At 39.4% G+C, this 25,424-nt stretch overlaps 2 protein-coding genes across 2 annotated transcripts; both read left to right on the forward strand.

Annotated features, from left to right (window-relative positions):
• Positions 1-767: 767 nt before the first annotated feature.
• Positions 768-1,946, forward strand: LOC127122694 (uncharacterized). The gene has a single exon (XM_051052992.1). It carries the CDS (start codon positions 768-770, stop codon positions 1,944-1,946), a length of 1,179 nt encoding a protein of 392 aa, XP_050908949.1.
• A 3-nt stretch (positions 1,947-1,949) lies between these two features.
• Positions 1,950-4,868, forward strand: LOC127122695 (serine carboxypeptidase-like 48). The gene is made up of 7 exons (XM_051052993.1): positions 1,950-2,191; positions 3,235-3,406; positions 3,611-3,730; positions 3,861-4,004; positions 4,132-4,282; positions 4,410-4,498; positions 4,587-4,868. Exons 1-7 carry the CDS (start codon positions 1,950-1,952, stop codon positions 4,851-4,853), a joined length of 1,185 nt encoding a protein of 394 aa, XP_050908950.1. The 3' UTR covers positions 4,854-4,868.
• Positions 4,869-25,424: the final 20,556 nt, after the last annotated feature.

Raw genomic sequence — 25,424 nt, forward strand, 5'->3', positions numbered from 1 at the left:
TATTTTATTTGTTTATTTCACTTTGCTTATCCTAACAATTGTCTAATATTTTTATGCGAGGTAAGGCCTCAGCTGAATTTCTTTTTGATGCAAAACCAGAACGATCGTTGCGAGCACGAATTAGAAAAGCCAGACACGACAGACTGGAAGCGACAGAAGAACCGCTGATAGTTTCTGATTTTGAGAAAGAGGGAACCGTTTCAATTCATTCGGAACACTCTGATTCTGAAAATTCGGATACCGAGTCTGAAACTATGGCAGCTGCCCCACCTCCTATGGAGAGACTATTTTGTGATTATGGGGGAGCAAATGCCCCGCTTGGAAGGATGACAATCGTAAATCAACCAGTCAATGTTGCCCACTTTCAACTTCACCCCTCAACGATACGACAACTAGAAAGGAGACCTTTTTCAGGAAAAATTAACGAAGATGCCACCAAGAATTTGCAAAGGTTTCTAACTATGACTACGTCGTTAAAGATTGAGAGGCATTCTAAGGAAGCTAAGAAACTGGTCATGTTTCCGTTTACATTGTCAGAAGATGCTGAAGAGTAGTTCTACTTTTTACTTGCTGGAAGCATCACAACTTGGCAACAGATGGAGACAACTTTTCTCAACGAGTACTTTCCGGCCTCTGTATACATCTGAAAGAGGTACGACATAGTGAATTTTAAACAGAAGGAAGGATAGTCACTTGGAGATGTGTATAAAAGGTTCAAACGATTGTTGGTTGCATGTCCTACTCATAATATGGATGCAACGGAGCAAATGCAGAATTTTGTAAATGGTCTTCGGATGAAGACTGAGCAACTCATTGACACAGCAGCTGGTGGCTCAACTAACTTTACAACAACCACTGGTATTAAAAAGATTATCGAAGCCATTGCAGCCAATGAGCACCTGGAGTTGTATGACCGTAGTGTTAGTCAACCCGAATGGATAATTGACCTGAAATTGGCAAGTCAAGTGGTGAAGATGGAAGATCAAATAGCAGCTGAAGTTGAAAGGAGAGTGAAGAAGATGGCTATTGATACTCAAACTGTGGCACAGGTTCAACCGATTCAACCAACTCAAGCTAGTAATTGCGAAATTTGTGGAGGACCTCATCTTACCGCACATTGCATTGCAACCGCACAACAAATTGAGGAGATCAAGTTTCTGAGGCAGAACAACCCTTATTCAAATACATACAATACGAGTTGGAAAAACCATCCAAATTTCTCATGGAAGGATCAACAAGGAAATGTGCAGAACCAACCACAACAACAACAATTTCGACCTCAGCAACAACAATCGTATCAACAACCTCAACAACAGTTTCAGCAACAGGTACCAAGAAAAGCTGATTGGGAGCTTGCCATTGAGAAGATGGTCGCTCAAAGCTCTCAATTTCAAGAAGAGACACGAAGTAATTTAAAAAACACAGGTGCTTCAATTAAGAATCTTGAAATACAAATGAGTCAGATAGCCCAACAACTAGCAGGTTCTCAACAACATGGCGTTTTACCAAGTTCTACGGTTACTAATCCAAGAGAAAATAATCATGTGAATGCGGTGACCACAAGGAATGGTAAGTCAAAAGAATTACCTGAGAAGAGTTCTGAAGAAGAAGACTTATTGCTTGAAGTTGATCTAGAGATAAAAGAAAATGAGGTTGCAAATGAAGAGGTTACTAATGATGAAAGAGTGGTCAAAGATAAAGTTATTAATCCAAAACCGGCCGTCAAACTGCCATTCCCAACAAGAAATAAGAAGAAAGGGGAGCATGAGAAAAACTTTGAGAAGTTCTTGGAGATGTTTAAAAAGCTTGAGCTAAACATTCCGTTCTTGAAGGCGCTTGAGCAAATGCCTACCTACGCAAAGTTCATGAAAGATATCATCTCGAAGAAGCGGACCATAGAGACTAACCCGATTATTCTAACGGAAACTTGTAGTGCCATTTTGTAGGGTATGAAGGTTCCGGTGAAAAAGAAGGATCGAGGGTCTGTGACTATTCCGTGTACCATTGGAGATAGATCCTTCAAGAAAGCTCTAATTGATTTGGGAGCGAGTGTAAGTCTTATGCCGCTATCCATCTATAAGAGATTGGGGATAGGTAAAGTTCAAGATACAAGAATGACACTCCAGTTTGCTGACCACTCTGTGAAGAGACCGTATGGGATAGTAGAAGATGTGCTAGTAAAGATCGACAAGTTTGTGTTTCCGGTGGATTTTGTCATTTTGGAAATGTCGGAAGATGAAGAGATACCAATCATTTTGGGGAGACCATTTTTAGAGACCGGGAGATGTTTGAACGACATAGAAGAAGGGACGATGACTTTGAAAGTGTATGATGAAGAGTTAAAAATTGATGTGCACTACGCCAAAAAGTGCTTTTGGCAGCACCAAAAAGAAAGCGCTTTTTAAAAAAAGCGCTGTAATAGCTTGAAAAGAAATTCGCCTATGTAAAGAAAGCGCTTTTAAGGTAAAAGCGCTCTTATAGGTCTCCACTTATGAAAGCGCTTTTAAGGTAAAAGCGCTCTTATAGGTCTCAGTCTCACATCTATGAGTTTCACACTTATGAAAGCGCTTTTAAGGTAAAAGCGCTCTTATAGGTCTCAGTCTCACACACTTATGAAAGCGCTTTTAAGGTAAAAGCGCTCTTATAGGTCTCATGGGTTTCACACTTATGAAAGCGCTTTCATGGTAAAAGCGCTCTCATAGGTCATTTATAAAAATTATAATAAATCTAATATTACAAAATCCCTGACTTTCAGAAATCCCTCTTTCACTCTCTCTCGTTCAAAGCTCTCGCTGCCCTGGAAAAAATTCCACAGAGTACCTGGAAATCTCAACGATAAACACTGCAAATTTGAAAGAGACTGCATTCGAAAGAGAAGGATTCAATACCTGGAAATCTCATTGCGTTTTAAGGTTAGGTTTTCGTGTCTTTCTGTTTTGCCCTAGAAGTCAAAGAATAGGTGGTCGATTTTGGTTTGAATGGACTCGCATTGCTACATTATAGGTTATTTATTTGTCAGTATCGATTATTAGAGTTTGTGACTATGTTTGCTTAATATTCTGTAACTTACCGAAAGTTTCATCTTGTTCTGATATAAATGATATTCTGTAACTTGCATCGCCATTGACTTAGAAATAATGTTGGGAGTTCTAATAGAATCAGTGCCTTTTCAACATTTGTTTAAATTTGCTGAGAAAGTAGGAAGGAATGAACTGATATGTTATTAAATTGCAGGATGTTCTATTTTTTCTTTGAATCAAGAAATGGTGCTAAGGATGCACCAGTTGTGATATGGTTGACTGGAGGTCCAGGTTGTGCAAGTGAATTAGCTTTGTTTTATGAGAATGGACCTTTCAAAATTAACAATGATTTGTCTCTTTCATGGAATGAATATGGTTGGGACAAGGTAATAATAACATTTACTATTTTGTTCCAAGGACATTTATGTATTGAGTCATACCAAAACCAAAGACATTGTATTACCATTCTATTCATATGAAACGTCTTTGTTTTGATTATGTCATGAGTTTATGATGGTTCAAACTCATGGAACTCTGATATCATCATCGGATTATTAACATCATTTCTAAGAGTTTTTCCTATTTTGTAGGGATCAAATATTATTTTTGTTGATCAACCCATTGGGACAGGTTTCAGCTACAGTTCTGATGAAAATGATATTCCTACGGATGAAGCTGGTGTTAGCAATGATTTGTACACTTTCTTGCAGGTATATAAAATATCTTTTGTTTTCTTCTAATTAATTTAGAAGCATTTCATAAAGTGATCAGGATATGAATTACATGATGTGTATAAATTATATGACATTAACTTGAGCTTTTTTTTTTAAATTATTACAGGCATTTTTCAAGGAACACCCTCAATTCGTTAAGAATGAGTTTTATATTACCGGAGAATCATATGCTGGACATTATATTCCAGCTCTCGCATCCCGGGTTCACAAAGGAAACAAAAACAAAGAAGGAATTATTATAAACTTCAAGGTCTCTTACAATATCCTAATAATATATTATGAATTTACCAACACATTTTTTAAACTTCTAATGCCTTAAATCAACATTTTGATGTCTCTGTTGTTGTTTTAACAAAAACATTTCTTCGTGTTAACAGGGTTTAGCTATTGGTAATGGATTGACCAACCCAAGAATTCAATATCAAGCATACACTCAATTTGCACTTGATAACAAATTGATTACAAAGGAAGATAAAGCTGATATCGACAAATTGGTCCCATCTTGTCTGGATGCCACAAAAACTTGCGGTACATGATCAATTACACATCTATTTAGTACAAAGTGTTGTCATCAAACTACTATTTTCTTAAATTCGCAGAAATATATGGTTTTTCAACGATATTATGTTTTTTATAGTTTATGTTTGATTTCTAGAGAATGAAGGTGGAGATAGTTGCAATATAGCCGCAGATGAATGTGAACAGATATTTTCCAGCATTCTTTCCGTTGCAGGCAATGTTAATGTAAGCAATCATAACCGAACAAAACTAAATGTAATTTAAGTAAATTTCAAGTTATATTTTAACGAAATTGATACATCATAAACTACAGTACTATGACATCAGAAAGAAATGCGAGGGATCGTTGTGTTATGATTTCTCAAATGTGGAGACACTTTTAAATAAGAAGACAGTTAGGGATGCTTTAGGCGTTGGGGACATAGAGTTTGTTTCATGCAGCAATGAAGTGCATAGAGCTTTGAATCAAGATTTGATGAAAAACTATGAAGGGGATATTCCACCACTTCTTGAGGATGGAATCAAGGTTCTTATATATGTTGGAGAATTTGATCTTATTTGCAATTGGCTTGGTGAGTGATATATCATATAATTATAGGACATTGTATGCCACACATTATTATGCTAATTCGCTGTAATATGAAGAACCTACATCTCTCAACCCATCTAACAAAAACTAGTATTGGTGAGTAGTTGTTGGTGAGTGAGAATGCCCAACTTTGTTCAAGAGCCTCAAGGTTTTACTGTATATGGCAGATTTCCGTCTTCACTCGGACGCATAAGGACTCGTGCCTATGGAAACAGAAGCATCACAAATTGCGGCCCAGACCGCAGAAGAATTCGTTGGAATGTGGCTACTGATGACAGAACTACTTCTGCCCATCAAAAAGGTTGTTTCTTTTTACTTCATTTTAGTTAACAATGTGGATGTGTTTCGGAAAGCTATTCTTTTTTGTTAACAGTGTGGCGTAACTAGTTTTGTTCTTCGAATGCTCTTTAATTTTGAAATGTACTTTCAACTCGTCGAAAATGCAGTTCTTGTGCTAGAAATACTTTCTGATGCTAATATAATTCTGTGTCTAATAGATGCTATTCCGGCGTTCAATCCAACTGGTCTGGATCATGTTTTACTATGTATTGTAAAATGTTATGCATGTGATTTTGACATTGAAGTTTCCATGCACATCGGTGGTTCAGAAGAATTTGATGCAAATAAAATGGTATGACCTCTTGGATTTCAAAAATTTATGTTTAGCACAACTTATTGCTACACTATTTATATTCTCATTTTTGTTAGATTTGGTTTCCTTTTTCTACTTTGATTGATTCATAATAATGCCTTTGTTATAATTGAAATTTGATATCTCATTGACTGTTTCGCTGTTCTTATATCAGATTTGTCCCGTTTGTGATGAAAAGTTTGGGGAGGATGCGATAAGGACTGTAAAGAATTCAACCTTTGCAATTACGCATTCGGTATCTTCTGCTTATCCTGGGATTCATGCACTTTAATTGTAACATAGTAGGAAGATTCTTATATAACTCAATTCAATTTGTTGATTCAACAATGTATATTTTCTATATAGCGCGCTTGGTCTGCTCTGAATCTGGGGAAAGAACCTGCTCTAGAGGGAAACAAACATGAAAGAATGTCCGGTTCATCTTTGTCAGCATCTCAGGACAATCTTGATGGTCAAAGCTTCACTAATTTCAGTTCAGATGAAGATGACATGACTGATGCCTCAGATGTTACTGCTGCAGAAGGCGTTTCAATTGCAAAAAGGTATTACACTTATCTCCATATCTATATGTTAACAATTCAATGGATCACGTAGCAAGAGGTTTACTCAGTAAATTTATGAATATGAAAATTTTCATTCCAAACCTTGAATTTTGTAGAGTTGTATGTCACTGCCTTTTGTATGTCTCTTTGAATATGTTTATATAATTACTTATGAAACATGTACCAGTATTTGAATTGGATCTGTGTTTATGCAGCCACAACCCTTTGAATTGGATCTTTGAATACGTTTGATTAACATCTAACTGTCCAAATTTTAAAATCTTAATTGAAATCTGAACCGTGCAATCTGAAGCAAACGGTTCAGATGTGCCTGAGTGCTTGCAATCCCACATTCCAAACATTTATGATTTAAATATTTGTTATATCTTGTTTAATGCACTCAATACTGAAATTTTGGTGATGGCTTTATGCTTGCAGCTTGGGAGGGGAAGATGCACCGAGTACTGGCGGCAATGAACAGGATGTTGAAGAGAGAAGTAGCAGGGCTGCATATTTTCAAGACTTGTTTATGTAAGCTTTATTCTCTGAGTAATTAATAGGGAAATATAGCTTCTATGGTTGTAAAAATTACAGCATTGAGTTTGCAAAGGAATTAACTTGAAACACTTGTTGACTCATCAGATATGGCAACAGCTGGTGCTATTCGCTTACTGGATATGGAGGAAGATATCTTTGGTTATTCATGCACTGAAACCTTGACTTGTGTATAGTTCTTTATAATTTTAGTGATATCTTTAATTTCATGGATAGATTAATGTGTTCATTCTTGTGTTGGTTTGCTTTAAAAAATTACAAATGCTTGAATTATGACTCCAAATGTGTTCAGTGCCTATCTATCCTTGTGTTGGTTTGCTTTCATGGATAGATTATGACTCCAAATGCTTGAATTAGAGAGGCTTGATTTACAGGTTTATGGGATTATTCCCAAAAATATTACAGGTTGAAATGGTAGGCTTAAACTGAAGGCAGCGTTTTGTTATTTTACTAGAGGAAAAGACAGCGCTTTTTACTAAAAAGCGCTGCTAAAGGTTGTCAATAGAGAGCGCTTTTTAGTAAAAAACGCTGCTATAGGTTGTCAATAGAGAGCGCTTTTTACTAAAAAGCGCTGCTATAGGTTGTCAATAGAGAGCGCTTTTTAGTAAAAAGCGCTGCTATAGGTGGTATATAGACAACCTTTAAGAGCGCTTTTTACTCAAAAGCGCTGCTAAAGGTTGTCAATAGAGAGCGCTTTTTAGTAAAAAGCGCTCTTAAAGGTTGTCTATATACCACCTTTAGCAGCGCTTTTTACTAAAAAGCGCTCTCTATTGACAACCTTTAGCAGCGCTTTTTAGTAAACAAAAAGCGCTGCTAAAACCTATAGCAGCGCCACCTACGGCAGCGCTTTTAAGCGCTTTTAAAGGCCAAAAAAAGCGCTCTCATAGGTCTTTTTTGGCGTAGTGGTGTGAAACACCATGAAGTACAAGGATGAGGTTGCCACTAGTCAACATATTGAGACAATTGATCAAATATGTGAGAAGAAAAATTGCTTGACAACACAAAAATTACCCTTGGAAAGGGTGTTGAGCTTATCAATTTTTAACGAAGAGGAAGTAGTTGACGAGAAAGATATGGAAGTAGTAGCCATGATGGAAGCATCACCACCTTTTAAAGGTTATCGATACAACCGATGGGAAGATTTAAGGCAACCCTTAGTTGAAGAAAAGAAAGATGAACAAAAGAAGGGGACCAAATTGAAACAACTATCGGAGAACCTCAAATATGTCTTCCTAGACACAGAGAGTAAGTGCCCCGCCATCATAAGTTCACATCTAGAAGTTCTTCAGGAAGATAAGCTTGTCAAAGTTTTAAAAAAACATAAGAGTGTTATTGGCTGGTCTATTGAAGATTTGAAGGGAATAAACCCTACAATATGCATGCACAAAATTCTCATGGAAGATGATCACAAGCCGGTTGTCCAACCTCAACGACGACTTAATCCAGCAATGAAGGAAGTAGTCAGAAAAGAGGTGGTTAAACTGTTAGATGCAGGGATGATTTATCCCATATCTGATAGCTCGTGGGTAAGTCCAGTTCATGTGGTGCCAAAGAAAGGTGGAACTACTGTGATCAAAAATGAGAAGAATGAGTTGATACCCACAAGGACAGTCACTGGATGGCGGGTATGCATCGATTATAGAAGATTGAATCTTGCCACAAGGAAGGACCATTTTCCCCTACCATTCATTGATCAAATGTTGGAAAGGTTAGCCGGTCATGACTATTATTGCTTCCTCGTTGGTTACTCTAGATACAATCAGATAGCTGTTGCACCAGAGGATCAGGAGAAGACCGCATTTACATGCCCCTTTGGTATTTTTGCCTACAGAAGGATGCCATTCGGGTTATGCAATGCACCAGCAACTTTTCAGAGATGCATGCAATCAATCTTTGCGGATATGCTTGAGAAGCATATGGAAGTCTTTGTAGGTGTTTAATTGGCTGCATTATATGGTAAAACACTAGAGGGTTACTAATGTCTTGACTGATGTCATGACATGTATGTGTGACTACAGTGTAGTTACTGCAGGACTAGCTAACACAGGATTTATTGATTGTCAAACTGGATGTTGTGACATTCATACCTGTCAACAGATACTAAGGAATAGAACAACAGGTGTTCTGTTAGAACTTAGTATTTATTTCCAGTCTGGTTATCAAGGAAAGACCAGACCTGGCATAAGGCCTACTAACTGAATGTCAAACTGGATGTTATGACATTCATCATTGACAGCAGCTGCTGAAGATTAGACAGAGTGGTGTTCTGCTATACTTCAGCATATAACTTAGTTTGTTCTTCAAAAGAATAACAGAACTAACTTAAGGCCAAATGTGTAAATGTTAAGTTGGACACTTTGACATTTATTAATGTAAGCTTTCACTGTAGTATGGTCATTTTGATCATGTACAGGTCAGCAAAATTGTACAGTCTGTTTTCTGGAAAAACAGACTCAGCATATGGACCTTGATGTCAAGCTGAATGTCGTGACATTCATGCCTGACAGCATATGCTATATTGTAGGTTGTGCAGTTTTCTGTTTCAGCTTTTTCTCAGGCTATTCTTCAGGAAGTCAACAGCTTAGAGAAAAACCAGGAAATCAACAACCAATCTACATTCAATGAACCTAACAAATAGCCTATTTGTTAGTAACCTAAATGTTGAATTTATGGGAACTTATGTGACCTTAAATTCAGGAGAATACAGGTGCAAAAGCCCAGGATACTGCAATATAAAAGGAAGGCGTTCCTTCATTCAGTTTCAGGGATTTTGAGGCGTGAAGATTAAGTGTGTCCATCATACTTCACTGCTGTATTTTTGTGAGTCTTGTATTAGACGTATCTTGTAAGCCAAGTCATTATCAAGTAGATGATAGCTTTGGCATAGGGTGTTCATTGAGTTGTAAGTGTTGTGTCACTCAAAGCTTTTAAGCGTGAGTGCTATGTATCTTGATTAAAGTTGTGAAGCACAATCAAGAGTTGTTTGAAGTGTGACTTCAACTTGTCTTTAATATTGTTTAAAGATAGTAATCACTGAGGTGATTGAGGGGGAGTGAGTAGGAACTCTGATCTTAGGTTAAGATTGAAATTGCATTGGGTAGGGATTAAGTGATAAGTTGTAAACGGGTGAGTTTAGCTTTGAATTGATACTACTGATAGTGGATTTCCTCCCTGGCTTGGTAGCCCCCAGATGTAGGTCATGTTGGACTGAACTAGGTAAACAATTACTTGTGTTATTTACTGCACTTACTGTTAAGTTCTGCATAATTCCTGTCTGTGCAGAATTGGACGTCATAACAACCAGTGTGACATCCAAAGTCTGATAACTAGAATTTCAATTGGCATCAGAGCAGGCACCCTGCCTGTGAATTTCTGGGTGAGATCTAGGGAAGTTACTTTCTAGTACCATGGACAAGGATTTAGGACACTCAAACAGACCACCCATGTTGGATGGCTCTAATTATGATGACTGGAAGCCTCGTATGATAGCCTTCTTAAGGTCTCTAGACAACAAAGTCTGGAGAGCTGTCAACAAAGGATGGGAACATCCAATGAGGATAGGTGAAGATGGAGTCAGTGTGCAGATTCCTGAAGAAGAGTGGGACAAGGAGCAAGAGGCATTAGCTCTTGGAAATTCCAAGGCCTTGAATGCATTGTTCAATGGAATCAGCAAGAACATCTTCAGGCTGGTACACCACTGTGAACTAGCTAAGGAAGTTTGGGATACCCTCAAGGTAACTCATGAAGGTACTTCCAAGGTGAAGATGTCCAAACTTCAGATGCTAACCACCAAGTTTGAAAATCTGAGGATGAAAGAGGATGAGACTATTCATGACTTTCACATGAATATTCTTGAAATTGCAAACACCTCTGGTGGACTAGGTGAGAAAATGGCTGAAGAGAAACTTGTAAGAAAGATTCTCAGGTCCTTGCCTAAGAGATTTGCTATGAAAGTCACAGCCATAGAAGAGGCGCAGGACATCTGCAACGTGAAGGTGGATGAACTCATTGGTTCCCTCCAAACCTTTGAAAAGGGCTTGGGTGAGTATGCTGAGAAGAAGAACAAAAGCATAGCTTTTGTATCTAATGTTGAAGAGGAGTCAGAAGCAGGATATACTGGAGGTGATGAAAGTATATCAGAAGCCTTAGCCATGCTTGGGAGACAGTTCAACAAGTTCGTGAAGAAGATTGATCAAAGAGGTAGACCCAATGTCAGGAACATCCCGTCTGACATTAAGAAAAGATCAACTTCTGATGAGAAGTTCAATCACGGCAAGGGAATCCAGTGTCATGGCTGTGAAGGGTATGGACACGTCAGAGCTGAATGCCCTACTTACCTCGAATTGCAAAATAAGGGGTTAGCTATCACATGGTCTGAAGAAGACTCTGAAAGTGAATCTGAAGGAGAATCTGCCAAACATGTCACTGCACTAACCAGTGTTTGTGCCTCTGAAGATGACTCAAGTGCAGATGAACTGACCTTTGATGAACTTGCTGCAGCCTATAAGAAGCTGTGTTCCACCAGTGCAGAAGTGCGTGCACAAGGAGAAAAGCAAAAGAAACTCATCAAGGAACTGGAAGATGAGAGACAGAAGCAACTGTCTGTCATAGAGGGTCTAAATGGTGAGATAACCCTGCTGACTTCCAAGCTGAATCAGATGACTAAATCCATCAGAATGATGAATAAGGGAACTGACACCTTGGAAGAGATTCTAAAGGTGGGACAGCAGTCTGGAACCAAATCTGGCCTTGGATTTGGGAAAAGATCCTCAACTGAACACAAACGCCCAAAGGCTAAAGTTCAGAAGTTCAAGCGGAAGTCAAAGCCAATGTCTCAACATCGAGGAACTAGGATGAATGATCATCAGAAGAGGAAGTACCAGGAGTGGAGGTGTCACCACTGTGGTAGGCTGGGTCATATAAAAGCCTTCTGCTACTGGATTCATGGTTTCCCTAACCAAGCCTCGCATGTCAGGCCTAAGCATAAAACACATAAGCGCTATGTTCCCATTAAGAAGCAACAATGGTATGCTAGGATAGCTCACACTGCTCTAAGGGCTTCTACCAGAGAAGACTGGTACTTTGACAGTGGATGCTCAAGACATATGACTGGTATGGAAAATCTACTGGTAGATATTCAACCTCACACTACCAGCTATGTGACCTTTGGTGATGGTGCCAAAGGAAAAATAAAAGGTGTGGGCAAACTGGACTGTTCTGGAGTGCCAAAACTGAATAATGTGCTGTTAGTAAGAGGACTAACTGCAAACCTCATCAGCATAAGTCAGCTGTGTGATCAAGGGTTTCATGTTCAGTTTACTAAGGAGCTATGCATTGTGACAAATGGTGACAATCAGGAAGTTATGAGAGGAACCAGGTCCAAAGATAACTGCTACCTGTGGGAACCTGAAGTCTCTAACTTTTCCACAACTTGCTCCTCAGCCAAGGAAGAACAGGATGTGAAGCTGTGGCATAGACGCCTTGGACATCTCCACTTACGGGGAATGAAGAAGATTATATCCAAGGAAGCAGTCAGAGGAATTCCAAAGCTTCTGATTGATGAAGGAAGAGTCTGTGGAGAATGCCAGGTGGGCAAGCAAACCAAGACGTCACATCCGAAGCTGGGACATCCCACAACCTCCAGAGTTCTGGAACTGTTGCACATGGACCTAATGGGACCTATGCAGGTTGAAAGTCTGGGTGGGAAGAAATATGCATACGTGGTGGTGGATGACCATTCCAGATACACGTGGATAAGCTTCATCAGAGAGAAGTCAGATACATTTGATGTCTTCAAAGACCTGTGCATAAGACTTCAAAGGGAAAAGGACTGTTGTATGGTCCGGATTAGAAGTGATCATGGTACGGAGTTCAAGAATTCCAAGTTTGATGAGTTTTGCTCGTCTGAAGGAATAAGCCATGAGTTCTCCTCCCCTATAACTCCTCAGCAGAATGGAATAGTTGAAAGAAAAAATAGAACTATTCAAGAATCTGCCAGAGCAATGATTCATGCAAAGAAGCTCCCCATGCACTTCTGGGCTGAAGCAATGAATACCGCTTGCTATGTTCACAACAGAGTCACCTTGAGAAAAGGAACCTCCTCCACTCTATATGAAATATGGAAAGGCAGAAAACCCACTGTGAAGTACTTTCATATCTTTGGAAGTAAGTGCTACATTCTCACAGATCGTGAACAGAGAAGGAAGCTAGATCCCAAAAGTGATGAAGGTATATTTCTGGGATACTCCACTAACAGCAGAGCCTACAGAGTATTCAACTACAGGACCAATGTCCTGATGGAATCCATAAATGTCATTGTGAACGACACAGAGGAAGGAACCGATGTCATGGAGGATGTTGAAACATTCCTTGACAGTCCAACTGACAGTCCAGTCAAGTCTGAAGAAGTACAGGAACCTCCTCCTGAATGTGAAGTAGATGCAACCACCAAAGTGCCATCTATCAGAATTCAGAAAGACCACCCTAAGGATCTTATCATAGGGGATCCCACCAGTGGTGTAACTACCAGGTCAAGAGGAATAAACTCATATTCCTGCTTTGTATCCAAGGTTGAACCAAAGAATGTGAAAGAAGCCCTGACTGATGAATACTGGATCACTGCCATGCAAGAGGAACTTGAGCAGTTCAAAAGGAATGAAGTCTGGGAGCTAGTTCCAAGACCTGAAGGGACCAACATCATTGGTACCAAGTGGATCTACAAAAACAAATCTGATGAGAAAGGAGTAATTACTAGGAATAAAGCAAGACTAGTAGCTCAAGGATACACTCAAGTAGAAGGGGTAGATTTTGATGAGACATTTGCTCTTGTGGCTAGACTTGAGTCCATCAGATTGCTATTGGGGGTAGCATGCATCCTCAAGTTTAAGCTATTCCAAATGGATGTGAAGAGTGCATTCTTGAAGGGCTACCTGAATGAAGAAGTCTATGTGGAACAACCTAAAGGGTTCTGTGATCCTAACCAACCTGAGCATGTATACAAGCTGAGGAAAGCCTTGTATGGGCTGAAACAAGCACCTAGAGCTTGGTATGAAAGGTTAACCGAATTTCTGACCTCAAATGGATACAGAAAGGGTGGCATAGATAAAACCTTGTTTGTGAAGGATGAAGAAGGCAAAATCATGATAGCTCAAATCTATGTTGATGATATAGTCTTTGGTGGAATGTTAGAACAAATGGTTCAAAAATTTGTTCACCAGATGCAGTCTGAGTTTGAAATGAGTCTAGTGGGAGAACTGACCTATTTCCTTGGAATGCAAGTAAACCAAATGGAGGACTCTATGTTTCTCTCCCAAAGCAAGTATGCCAAGAACATAGTTAAAAAGTTTGGTATGGATAATGCTAGGCACTAGAGGACTCCTACTCCCACTCATCTGAAGTTAACCAAAGATGATGGAGGGCCTAGTGTTGATCAATGCCTGTATAGAAGCATGATAGGTAGTCTTCTATACCTAACTGCAAGTAGACCTGACATTTCTTATGTTGTTGGAGTGTGTTCCAAATACCAAGCAGAGCCTAAGGTGAGCCACTTGAATCAAGTCAAACGGATTCTCAAGTACATCAATGGGACTTGTGACTATGGGATGCTGTATTCACATGGGTCTGAGCCTGTCCTATCTGGGTACTGTGATGCTGACTGGGCTGGGAGTGCTGATGACAGAAAAAGCACATCAGGTGGATGTTTCTTCTTAGGAGACAACCTCATATCTTGGTTCAGCAAGAAGCAGAATTGTGTTTCTCTGTCCACTGCAGAGGCTGAATACATAGCTGCTGGAAGTAGTTGTTCCCAACTGGTTTGGATGAAACAAATGCTCACTGAGTACAATGTCACTCAAAATGTCATGACATTGTTCTGTGATAATCTCAGTGCCATCAATATCTCCAAGAATCCCATCCAACACAGCAGGACCAAACATATTGACATTAGGCACCACTTCATCAGAGATCTGGTGGAAGACAAGGTGATCACTTTGGAACATGTAGCCACGGATCTTCAACTGGCTGACATATTTACAAAGGCTCTGGATGCTACTCAGTTTGAAAACTTAAGGAGCAAACTGGGAATCTGTCTCTCTGAGACCTTATAGCAACCACTGATGTTTGGGATAAATTATTTAATATCTCTGCCTATTAAATAATTTGTACTAGGCTATGATTGGTCGCCAGATCATAGCTATGCTACTTGCAACAAGGGTGGATACAAGAGGGTAAGGAGACACCCTGCTGAGAGAAGGCCAATGTACCTGCAGGAGTTCAAGGATGCTGTTCATGCAGGAGTGGTTCTGGATGTCAGAAACAAAATCATGGCATCTGATATGGTGGTACCTACTGTAAAGCAAAAGTGGGTGATTACTTGATCAAAGCTGTGAAGCAAGATCAAGTGGATGGTAACTTGGTTGAAACTGTGAAGTAAAACCAAGTCTGTAACTCTGTCGTTATTCTCTGGTAATGTTGTTGGCTTTGGCAACATTTTTGACAAAAAGGGGGAGTAACCCCTAAACAAACATAGTGGGTGTCTCTACAACAGACACTCATGGGTCTCTACAACAGACTCTCAGGACGACAGATTCCTCCCCTACAACAATTGTGTGTGAAGTTTTTATTTAACTTCTGTATATGTGTGAGTGTGCTGCCACTCTGAGTGTATTAGCTAGTATTATTTCCTGCTAGGTGTGTGATTCCGCTGCTATGAACTCTGTTATGGGGATCAAAGTGTTTTAGCCAAAAATTTGCCAAAGGGGGAGTTTGTAGGTGTTTAATTGGCTGCATTATATGGTAAAACACTAGAGGGTTACTAATGTCTTGACTGATGTCATGACATGTATGTGTGATTACAGTGTAGTTACTGCAGGACTAGCTAACACAGGATTTATTGAATGTCAAACTGGATGCTGTGACATTCATACCTGTCAACAGATACTAAGGAATAGAACAGCAGGTGTTCTGTTAGAACTTAGTATTTATTTCCAGTCTGGTTATCAAGGAAAGACCAGACCTGGCATAAGGCCTACTAACTGAATGTCAAACTGGATGTTATGACATTCATCATTGACAGCAGCTGCTGAAGATTAGACAGAGTGGTGTTCTGCTATACTTCAGCATATAACTTAGTTTGTTCTTCAAAAGAATAACAGAACTAACTTAAGGCCAAATGTGTAAATGTTAAGTTGGACACTTTGACATTTATTAATGTAAGCTTTCACTGTAGTATGGTCATTTTGATCATGTACAGGTCAGCAAAATTGTACAGTCTGTTTTCTGGAAAAACAGACTCAGCATATGGACCTTGATGTCAAGCTGAATGTCGTGACATTCATGCCTGACAGCATATGCTATATTGTAGGTTGTGCAGTTTTCTGTTTTAGCTTTTTCTCAGGCTATTCTTCAGGAAGTCAACAGCTTAGAGAAAAACCAGGAAATCAACAACCAATCTACATTCAATGAACCTAACAAATAGCCTATTTGTTAGTAACCTAAATGTTGAATTTATGGGAACTTGTGTGACCTTAAATTCAGGAGAATACAGGTGCAAAAGCCCAGGATACTGCAATATAAAAGGAAGGCGTTCCTTCATTCAGTTTCAGGGATTTTGAGGCGTGAAGATTAAGTGTGTCCATCATACTTCACTGCTGTATTTTTGTGAGTCTTGTATTAGACGTATCTTGTAAGCCAAGTCATTATCAAGTAGATGATAACTTTGGCATAGGGTGTTCATTGAGTTGTAAGTGTTGTGTCACTCAAAGCTTTTAAGCGTGAGTGCTATGTATCTTGATTAAAGCTGTGAAGCACAATCAAGAGTTGTTTGAAGTGTGACTTCAACTTGTCTTTAATATTGTTTAAAGATAGTAATCACTGAGGTGATTGAGGGGGGGTGAGTAGGAACTCTGATCTTAGGTTAAGATTGAAATTGCATTGGGTAGGGATTAAGTGATAAGTTGTAAATGGGTGAGTTTAGCTTTGAATTGATACTACTGATAGTGGATTTCCTCCCTGGCTTGGTAGCCCCCAGATGTAGGTCATGTTGAACTGAACTGGGTAAACAATTACTTGTGTTATTTACTGCACTTACTGTTAAGTTCTGCATAATTCCTGTCTGTGCAGAATTGGACGTCATAACAACCAGTGTGACATCCAAAGTCTGATAACTAGAATTTCAGTCTTCATGGATGATTTCTCAGTTTTTGGTAAGTCCTTTGATAATTCCTTGACTAACCTTGCTCTTGTGTTAGAAAGGTGCCAACAAACAAATCTAATCCTCAACTGGGGGAAGTGTCACTTCATGGTGCGTGAAGGCATAGTCTTGGGTCACAAAATTTCCTACAAAGGAATATAAGTGGACCAAGAAAAGATTGAAGTCATCTCAAAGCTTCCCCCACCGATGAATGAAAAAGGTATTAGAAGTTTCTTAGGGCATACGGGTTTTTACCGTAGGTTCATAAGAGATTTCTCTAAAATAGCAAAACCCTTAACGACTCTTTTCGTTAAGGATAATACCTTTGCTTTTGATAAAGAGTGTCCTGTAGCATTTGAAACAATAAAGCAAAAATTAGTATCAGCACCAATTGTTGTAGCCTCGGACTGGTCTCTACCTTTTGAGATAATGTGTGATGCAAGTGATATTGCAGTCGGGGCAGTTCTTGGGCAGCGTCGAGAAAAATTGTTACATGTCATTTATTATGCTAGTCATGTGCTGAACCCCGCACAGATGAATTATGCAACTACTGAAAAGGAGTTGTTAGCTGTAGTGTACGCCTTTGATAAATTCAGGAAATATCTGCTGGATTCTAGAGTCATTGTTTATACTGACCATGTTGCTTTGAGGTATCTTTTTGCTAAACAGGACTCTAAGCCAAGACTTCTTAGGTGGATCTTACTCCTTCAAGAGTTTGATGTGGAGATTCGTGACAAGAAAGGATGTGAAAACACTGTTTCCGATCACCTCTCCCGAATGTCACATATAGAAGAGACAGAAGACAAGCGTCCAATAAAGGATGAGTTCGCCGATGAACACATCCTCGCTGTCAATGGAGTGCCTTGGTTTGCAGATTATGCGAACTATCTGGTAGGTGGGGTAATCCCCGATGGTTTTGATTCTAACAAGAAGAAAAAGTTTTTGCATGATTGCAGGTTTTACTTGTGGGACGATCCCTTCTTGTATAAGAGAGGAGTGGATGGACTGATTAGGAGATGTGTTCCAGAGGAGGAACAAAGGGATGTGTTGAGAGCATGCCACGACTCCGACTATGGAGGACACTTTAGTGGTAATAGAACTGCCGCCAAAGTTCTCCAATCTGGGTTATACTGGCCAACTTTGTTCAAAGATGCTCAACAAATAATTAAAGAGTGCGACAAATGTCAGAGAACGGGCAACATCTCAAAAAGAAATCAGATGCCCCAAAATGCCATGCTAGAAGTTGAACTCTTTGATGTGTGGGGTATCGATTTCATGGATCCTTTTCCACCATCTTTTGGGAAGCAGTACATCTTAGTGGCGGTGGATTATGTCTCAAAGTGGGTGAAGGCCGTGGCCTTACCAACTAATGATGCTCGAGTGGTGATCAGGTTTCTAAAGGAGACTATCTTTTCTAGGTTCGGAGTGCCAAGAGCTTTAATAAGTGATGAAGGAACACATTTTCTGAATCATCTAATGGAGAAGCTACTCTTGAAATACAATGTGAAGCATCGAATTGCTACTCCATACCACCCTCAAACTAGTGGGCAGGTGGAAGTGTCAAATAGGCAACTCAAACAAATCCTTGAAAAGACCGTCAACTCATCTCGCAAGGATTGGGCAAGCAAGTTGGATGATGCATTTTGGGCTTACCGAACAACTTTCAAAACGCCAATTGGTATGTCGCCGTACCAATTAGTTTATGGCAAGGCGTGCCATTTACCTCTTGAATTGGAACACAAGGCATTCTGGGCTTCAAACTTTTTGAATATGGATTTATCCAAAGCAGGAAGTTCTCGGATCCTTCAGCTCCACGAATTAGAAGAATTTCAGAATCGTGCTTATGAGAATGCTAAGGTCTATAAAGACCAAACGAAGAAATGGCATGATAAAAGGATAGTGAGAAAAGAGTTTTATCAAGGACAACTGGTCCTTTTGTATAATTCTCGATTAAAGTTATTCCCTGGGAAGCTGAGATCCAAATGGTCAGGACCGTTTGTTGTTCACAAAGTTTTCCCTCATGGAGCGATTGAATTAAAGAATTAAGCGAACGGGGATACCTTCAAAGTCAATGGTCAGAGGTTAAAGTCGTATTACCAAGGGCAAGAGAGTGGCCAAATACATGTTGTTCGTCTCACAGGGTGAGATGAACAACCGTCGAGCCATGCGACGTTAAACGAAGCGCTTCGTGGGAGGCAACCCACAGGTTTTCATCTTTTTTTCTAATCAATTATTTTCTTTCTGTTTTTGAGTAATGTTTGTAAGTAGTCGCAGTGTGCTACTGGTGAAGGTGGAAAATTCAAATGGGGTAGCAACTGAGGAGTTCAGCCGTACACTTGAAAAGAGAAAAATATAAAATAAAACAAGGCAACACGACCGACCGTGTGAGCTAGCACGGGCCGTGTTTCTCTCTTGCCAAAGTCCTCATACATTTTCCAGAGGTGCAACACGGCCGGCCATGTGGGCTAGCACGGGCCGTGTTGCTCAATTGCCAGAATCCCATGCTTTTTCCAGAGGTGCAACACGGCCGGCTGTGTGAGCTTGCACGGGCCGTGTTGCAGTACGTAACTCAAATTTTTTTTTAATTTTAAAGACGTTGGAGTGGGGCCCACACGTTTTTATACACTTTTTATCACTACCCCACTCACTTTTCAGCCACTTCATCTTCTCCAACCCTATTTTTCTCTCAAACCTCTCAAACTCCATAACCACCTTCACTTTAAACGTCAACTTTCATCATCATCCAACCATTTTTTTTCAAAGTCCCTTCACAAAAGTTGGGGCGTTTATCGCACTCTACATCGTGACAGTAATCTTTTTCTCTATCCCCACTGTTTTTTTCCGCTAACTTTTCAGGTGACCATTATGCCCCCTAAAAGAGCCGTGCGAGGAAAGGCTGTGGTAAAGCCCTCAAGGCCGAGACAAAGAGCCCGAAGGATGCCAAATGCACACGGAATTATTTTTGAGGATGATGACCATGTTGAAAGGTACAAAACTCACCTTAAAAGAAAGCTTGTACCTACTAGGTATGTTTGTGATTATACTATGAGTGCTTTAGGAATTCTAGATGATGTATCTCAAATGTTTCACAATTTAGGTATTTTTGAATTTATGCATGCTGATGTGCCTTCCTATGAGCGCATCACTCTAGAGTTCCTAAGCACTGTAAAATTTAAATTGGAAAAGAATTGGACTGGTCATGTTTATGAATATTTTAGTACTATGAGATTCCGACATTATAATGAAGATTATTCGATGTTGGTTATTCAGCTTGGGCAATGCCTCCGGTTACCATTGGTAGGACCAGGGGCAGTGCCAAATGAGTTTTCTGCAGGTCCCTTTTGGTCTTCGATTACAGGTTTACCGCAATATGAACCCCGGAGTGCAAAGGCCTCATGGATTCAGAACCCGTGTTTCTGATATGCGCAAAAAGGGTTAGCGTTCACCTTGTTCGGACGAGGAGATAGTACAGGGGTAGCGGCAAAAAGAGAGTTATATTTGATGCATGTCATGGTTAATGAGGAACCCGTGAATGTGGCGGCATTCGCCCCCGACCATTTGGGTACCATGGGGCGTGCCAGCTCAGGTGCCATTTCGGTGGGCGGTATGATCACACAAATTGCTGAATGGTGTGGGTGTAGGCCAGTTTTGGACGGAGAGACCCCGACGCAGGCGTTGGGTAAGCTTGACCTCAATGGCCTGTGCATGCAGGGAATGCTCGAACAGAGTCGTCATGGTTATGTGTTGGTAAGTCGGACACGCCGGCTGTTCCGATTACCGAACACTGATAAAACAAATGTTGATAATAATGAGAATTGGTTGTATACTTCTGTTAACCCCGAAGAGGTGGGAGAAGATGATTTTCGTGCAGGAGAAACGATGGAGGAAGATGCACCGGCAAGGGAGAGGAGTGTTCCTCACCCTTACTCCTCTCACCACCGAGGTATGGGATCCTTCTCTGCTGGATGGACACCCATGGACATGGATCAGTTCCGTGTCGAGCAGGCTCGCCAGGGGCGGAGATTGATCGGATCGTGACAGAGCAACTCCGTCAAGGAGCTGCCATTGATGATATTCAAAGGATGATGCAGCAGATGATGTTGTAGTTTCCACAACACCCTCCTCCACCGCAGTAGGCACTGTAAGTCCCACTTGCATTTGGGCTTAAACATTGGGGTCAATGTTTAGTTCAAGTGGGGGGGGGGGGGGTTCTTTTCATTGTTTTAGTTTTTGTTTCATTGTTTCAGTTTTAGTTATTTTCCGTTTTGTTGTGTTTTCAATTTTTGAAGTTAACTTTAATTTCTTTTATTTTCAATTGTTTGGGTGTTGGGTTACAGATTGATGGATAAAAAACCAGAGGATGATGAGATGATGTTTAGTGGATGAAAGACACAACCCGAACTTACTCTCCCGAGGCACCTTAGAAATTTATGCAGCCGAAGAAAAACTATTGTTGGACGCAGTGTGATGAAAGCTGGATTGAGATAGAATTATGGTACACCTGAACCAAAAAGAAGCTAAATTACACAGAGAGTGCTTTGGAACCTGCAAGTTTACCCCACATGGTGAGACTACAAAAATCCAAATACAAAGATATCATCATGAGAGTTAATTCAGGTATGACTCTATCACTCTGATTTTGCGTACGTTCTACTGACATAGCACTGCATTAAGACACACACTGAGGCACATTTTTGTTGTTAACCTCGAGCCTTTCCAGCCACCCTTGTATGTTTTATCCGTTGCAAAACCCTGTTGAGCCTTTAACCATTTTGTTTGTTTTTAAACCACTTATGTTACTAGATGGCCAGAAAAAGATAAAAAAATATAATAATCTCTTTTACCCTTGCTCGGCATAAAGGTTGTGGATTGTGAAACTATGTTGAATTCTATGTTTGGGGTGGTGAATCTGATACAAAAGGGACAAGCGTGCGAAAAATTGTTACAAGAAAAGAGAAAAAGAAAAATAGATTGGAGGCTTTTTGAATGCTCCGAAAAAAAAAATAAAAAAAAAATAGAACTGATAAAAACACACTTGTCCCAACTAAACGACTTGATTACATTTGAAATACTCAATCCGTTGAGTAAAGTTAAATAGTCGATGTCGAACGCCTTTATATCAAAATAAGCACAGCTACAAGGAAAATAGCATGAATGCCGAGCCCAAAAACCCTTGTGTATCCGTTTTGTTGTTTATCCCACCTGTCCTAAGCCTCATTACAACCCTAAGTCCTCCTAAAGTGTGTGAAATATGTTTGTGCAATAGAGGTAGAATTTATTCAAAAACTAAGAGTCGATGTTGCATATGCTGAATCTTGAGTGCTAACCCTGAGAGATTATGTGAGATGTATGAAAAGCTTGTAGGTAAAGAGGTGCTGGATTTTGAGGTGTAGCAAATAGTTCGGATCGGGTGGCCGAAATCTTGACCATGAAGGTAGGAAACTCGGTGCGAATAACATCGGCTGTATAGTGGTGAAAAGGAATTCTGGGGTGACCTCTGTTTGTTGTCTCTTACATCACTTGAGGACAAGCAATGAGATAAGTTTGGGGTTGTGATCGGTCACCATTTTACTTGATTTTTATCATGTTTTCGGTCCAAATTCATCAATGTGGTAACACTTTATTTTGAGTTTTAGTGTTTGAGTTTTAAGTATTTCATATTTGATTATTTTTATGCTTATTATGCTTTTGGTGTTAATTTAAGTCTTTAGATGCGTTTGATGTCGTTTCCGTGGTATTGTGCATGTTTCAGAGGTAGTTGAAGAGTCGGAAGTGCCAAGGCAACAATGGAAGAGGACGGAAGAGTTAAAGAAAAAATAAAATAAAAAACCAAAATCCTGGAGCCAAACACGGCCCGTGTCTCCTAACACGGCCCGTGCTGCAAGATCAACATCATCCCATACAAAAACCAGAGAGCCAACACGGCCTGCCGTGTTGCTTAGTACGGCCCGTGTTGGCAGGTGCGCTGAATTTTCTGTTTTCTTGTTTTCACTCATGTTAGTGATCCCGGAGGGCATTTTTGACTTTTTGGCTTGGCTGTAATGTGTACTGCACTATTTAGACCTAATGAAAAGAAGAAACGAGGGACGATGAAGAGAAGGAAGGGAATCAAGGTTTTTGGAGAACAAAGATCATCAAGCGCGGAAGTAATTGAAGATCGAAGCTATCCAATCTCTTGTAATGTTTAATCTTAAATTTGTACTTTCTTTGAATAGTATGACGAGCTAAACCCCCCAGTGCTAGGGGGTGTCTCTGAATTGCATTTGTAATGAACCTTCTTCCTACAATTTTATGAATATTTATGTTTTTATGAATTCAATTTTTTATACACGAGTGTAATGCTTTCCGTATTGGAAAATTAGGTATTGATATGGAGGTAAAGGAGGTCGGACAAATCCCTTTATCACTATGTGTGTAATAACATCGCTAATTTCTGTTAGGAATGAGGATCTAATAGTGATGATGGGAAATTATTGATATTCATACATGGGATTAATATTCTTTTGAATGGCTAAGGAATTAGGATTTAAAATTGAATGTTAATGGTTTCTAGCTAAGGAATTAGGGGAAACTACTCTTGAGAATCATATTGAATCATTCTAACATAGATGTTATAAAATAAGGATTAAGTTTATTTCAAAGCAATTCATACACCCCAGACCTAGCATGCTTAACTATACTGCGTTACAAATTCTCTACTTTTCCTTTATATTTTACAGAGCAAATTTATTCTTCACTTAACCAACCAATGGTTCTTTTGTTTAATTGAATCATTATCAAAACCGATAGTTCCTACGCAGTCCTCGAGATCGATACTCAGGATAATTCCTTTTCATTACTACATCGGTAAAAATAGTACACTTGCTATTTTTCCGATCACCTTTCAATGGGGTTTGGGTAAGAAGTAGGTCGAAGCTTGGGCAAGAGGATCCTCCTTCTGATCACCAAGACCATGTATTTATAGAGTTCTTGCATTGCTTTTCACACACTTCAAGAATTGGCCAAAATTGGAAAGGTTAGTGCATGCTTGCATGGCCGTGTGATAAGCCCATGAGATAATTAGAAAATATCCACAAATGATCATGAATGATGTTGAAAGTCTAACATGAGACCATGCATTTGTTAGAAATGATCATGTGATTCATCCAAATGGAACCATGAAGAGTAACCATGTGAAACTCATTCAAATCTTGTCAAAATGAGGTGATCTTAGACTTTTTGAAAAGGTGACATCAAGGGGAACAACTTTAATGTTGAACACGTTTCTATTTGAAGCTTGGATCATGACGAATTTTAAGGTGGAAGTTTGAGAAATCAAACATAATTAAAAAATTTCTAAGTACCAAGTGAAATATCCATTTCTTCCACCTTGAATAACGTTTTCTATGAGCTTCAAATGGGAAAAGTTACTTCATAAATGTTGTAGATATTTCAATCCTATTCAATTTGGTCACAAATTTGACCTCATTTTGATTTGGCATGAAGGAGTTATGCATTTTAGAAATTGAGGAAGATTGCTTATTCAATGATGATGGCCCAAAATGACCTATAATGTTTCCTCTTGGAACATGACCTTGCATGTTGAATTTTAAGTTTCTCAAAGAATAAAAGTTGGAGAAGACATCTTTAAATTAATCATGAAACTTGGATGACCGTCATATCATAAAAATTGAGCAAGTTATGTCCTTGGAAGTTGGCCTCCTAACTAGGGCACAAACAAATTGACCTATAATCTTTCACCATAAAAATGACTTTCCAAGAAAAATGTGCTTTTTATGTCAACATGAAAGTTTTTGTAGTCATAAAGAGTAACATTTATCTTGGGATAATTTTCATATGACAAAACCTGTAGTAGATAGGGTCTAGGGAACCCCAGTTTTGACCAATTGAGTTTCTCTGGTCAACCTCTTTGGACCAACTTGCTAATTTGAAGTTATATTGATCTTTGGGACTCATGGAGGATCATATATGTATAATATGATGTAATATGAAGTATCCCTTGAAATATTTGATCAAATGATGAAGAAACTTGCTTCAAAACAAGATGAACTAGGGCTTCCAAGAAAAACAAGCTTCAAACTCTTGATGATTTCTTGATCAAAATGAGAAGTGAAGAGAATGGAGATCCATATATGATGTCTAAAAATATTTTGAACCATCTCTTGATTGATATCCTTGTACTGAGGGTCTCAAGCCCTAGTTGTGAGCTTGATGAGGTATGGGTGGATGCACACAATACCTACAAAAGGAACAAAGCTATACATCAATATATTTTTGGTATTTTGGTTAGTAAACAAAGAAAAAGAAAGTATGATACAATCAAATATGCTTGGTGATCTCTCCCAATGCAAACCCAATGAATGAGGGGTAAGGAGGATGCCAAGGTTTGATCCCTGTTGAATGTAATTTTTAAGTGTCGGGTTTTTGTTATCGTCTCCACAGGGATTGTGAGATATCACCGCCTTTCGACAGTTGTTTTAATTCTTAGCTTAAGGTAACAATGGGGTTTTGGTATTTGTCACGGTATCTTGCATAAAAGTGTAATAAAATGCGGTAAAAGTTTTGGTTTGAATATTTGAGAAATATTGCCAAAGTTAGGGTTCGACGATCACTTTGCATGTATA

This window comes from Lathyrus oleraceus, chromosome 2 (assembly GCF_024323335.1).
Source record: "Lathyrus oleraceus cultivar Zhongwan6 chromosome 2, CAAS_Psat_ZW6_1.0, whole genome shotgun sequence".
NCBI classification, from domain to species: domain Eukaryota; kingdom Viridiplantae; phylum Streptophyta; class Magnoliopsida; order Fabales; family Fabaceae; genus Lathyrus; species Lathyrus oleraceus.

Excerpts from the sequence above, each read along its gene's own strand:
- LOC127122694 (XM_051052992.1), top strand. The coding sequence starts at position 768 with ATGCAGAATTTTGTAAATGGTCTTCGGATGAAGACTGAGCAACTCATT.
- LOC127122695 (XM_051052993.1), top strand. The coding sequence starts at position 1,950 with ATGAAGGTTCCGGTGAAAAAGAAGGATCGAGGGTCTGTGACTATTCCG. Across the intron at positions 2,192-3,234 it reads GTGCTAGTAAAGATCGACAA|GATGTTCTATTTTTTCTTTG; the intron begins GTTTGTGTTTCC and ends ATTAAATTGCAG. Across the intron at positions 4,005-4,131 it reads GAATTATTATAAACTTCAAG|GGTTTAGCTATTGGTAATGG; the intron begins GTCTCTTACAAT and ends TCGTGTTAACAG.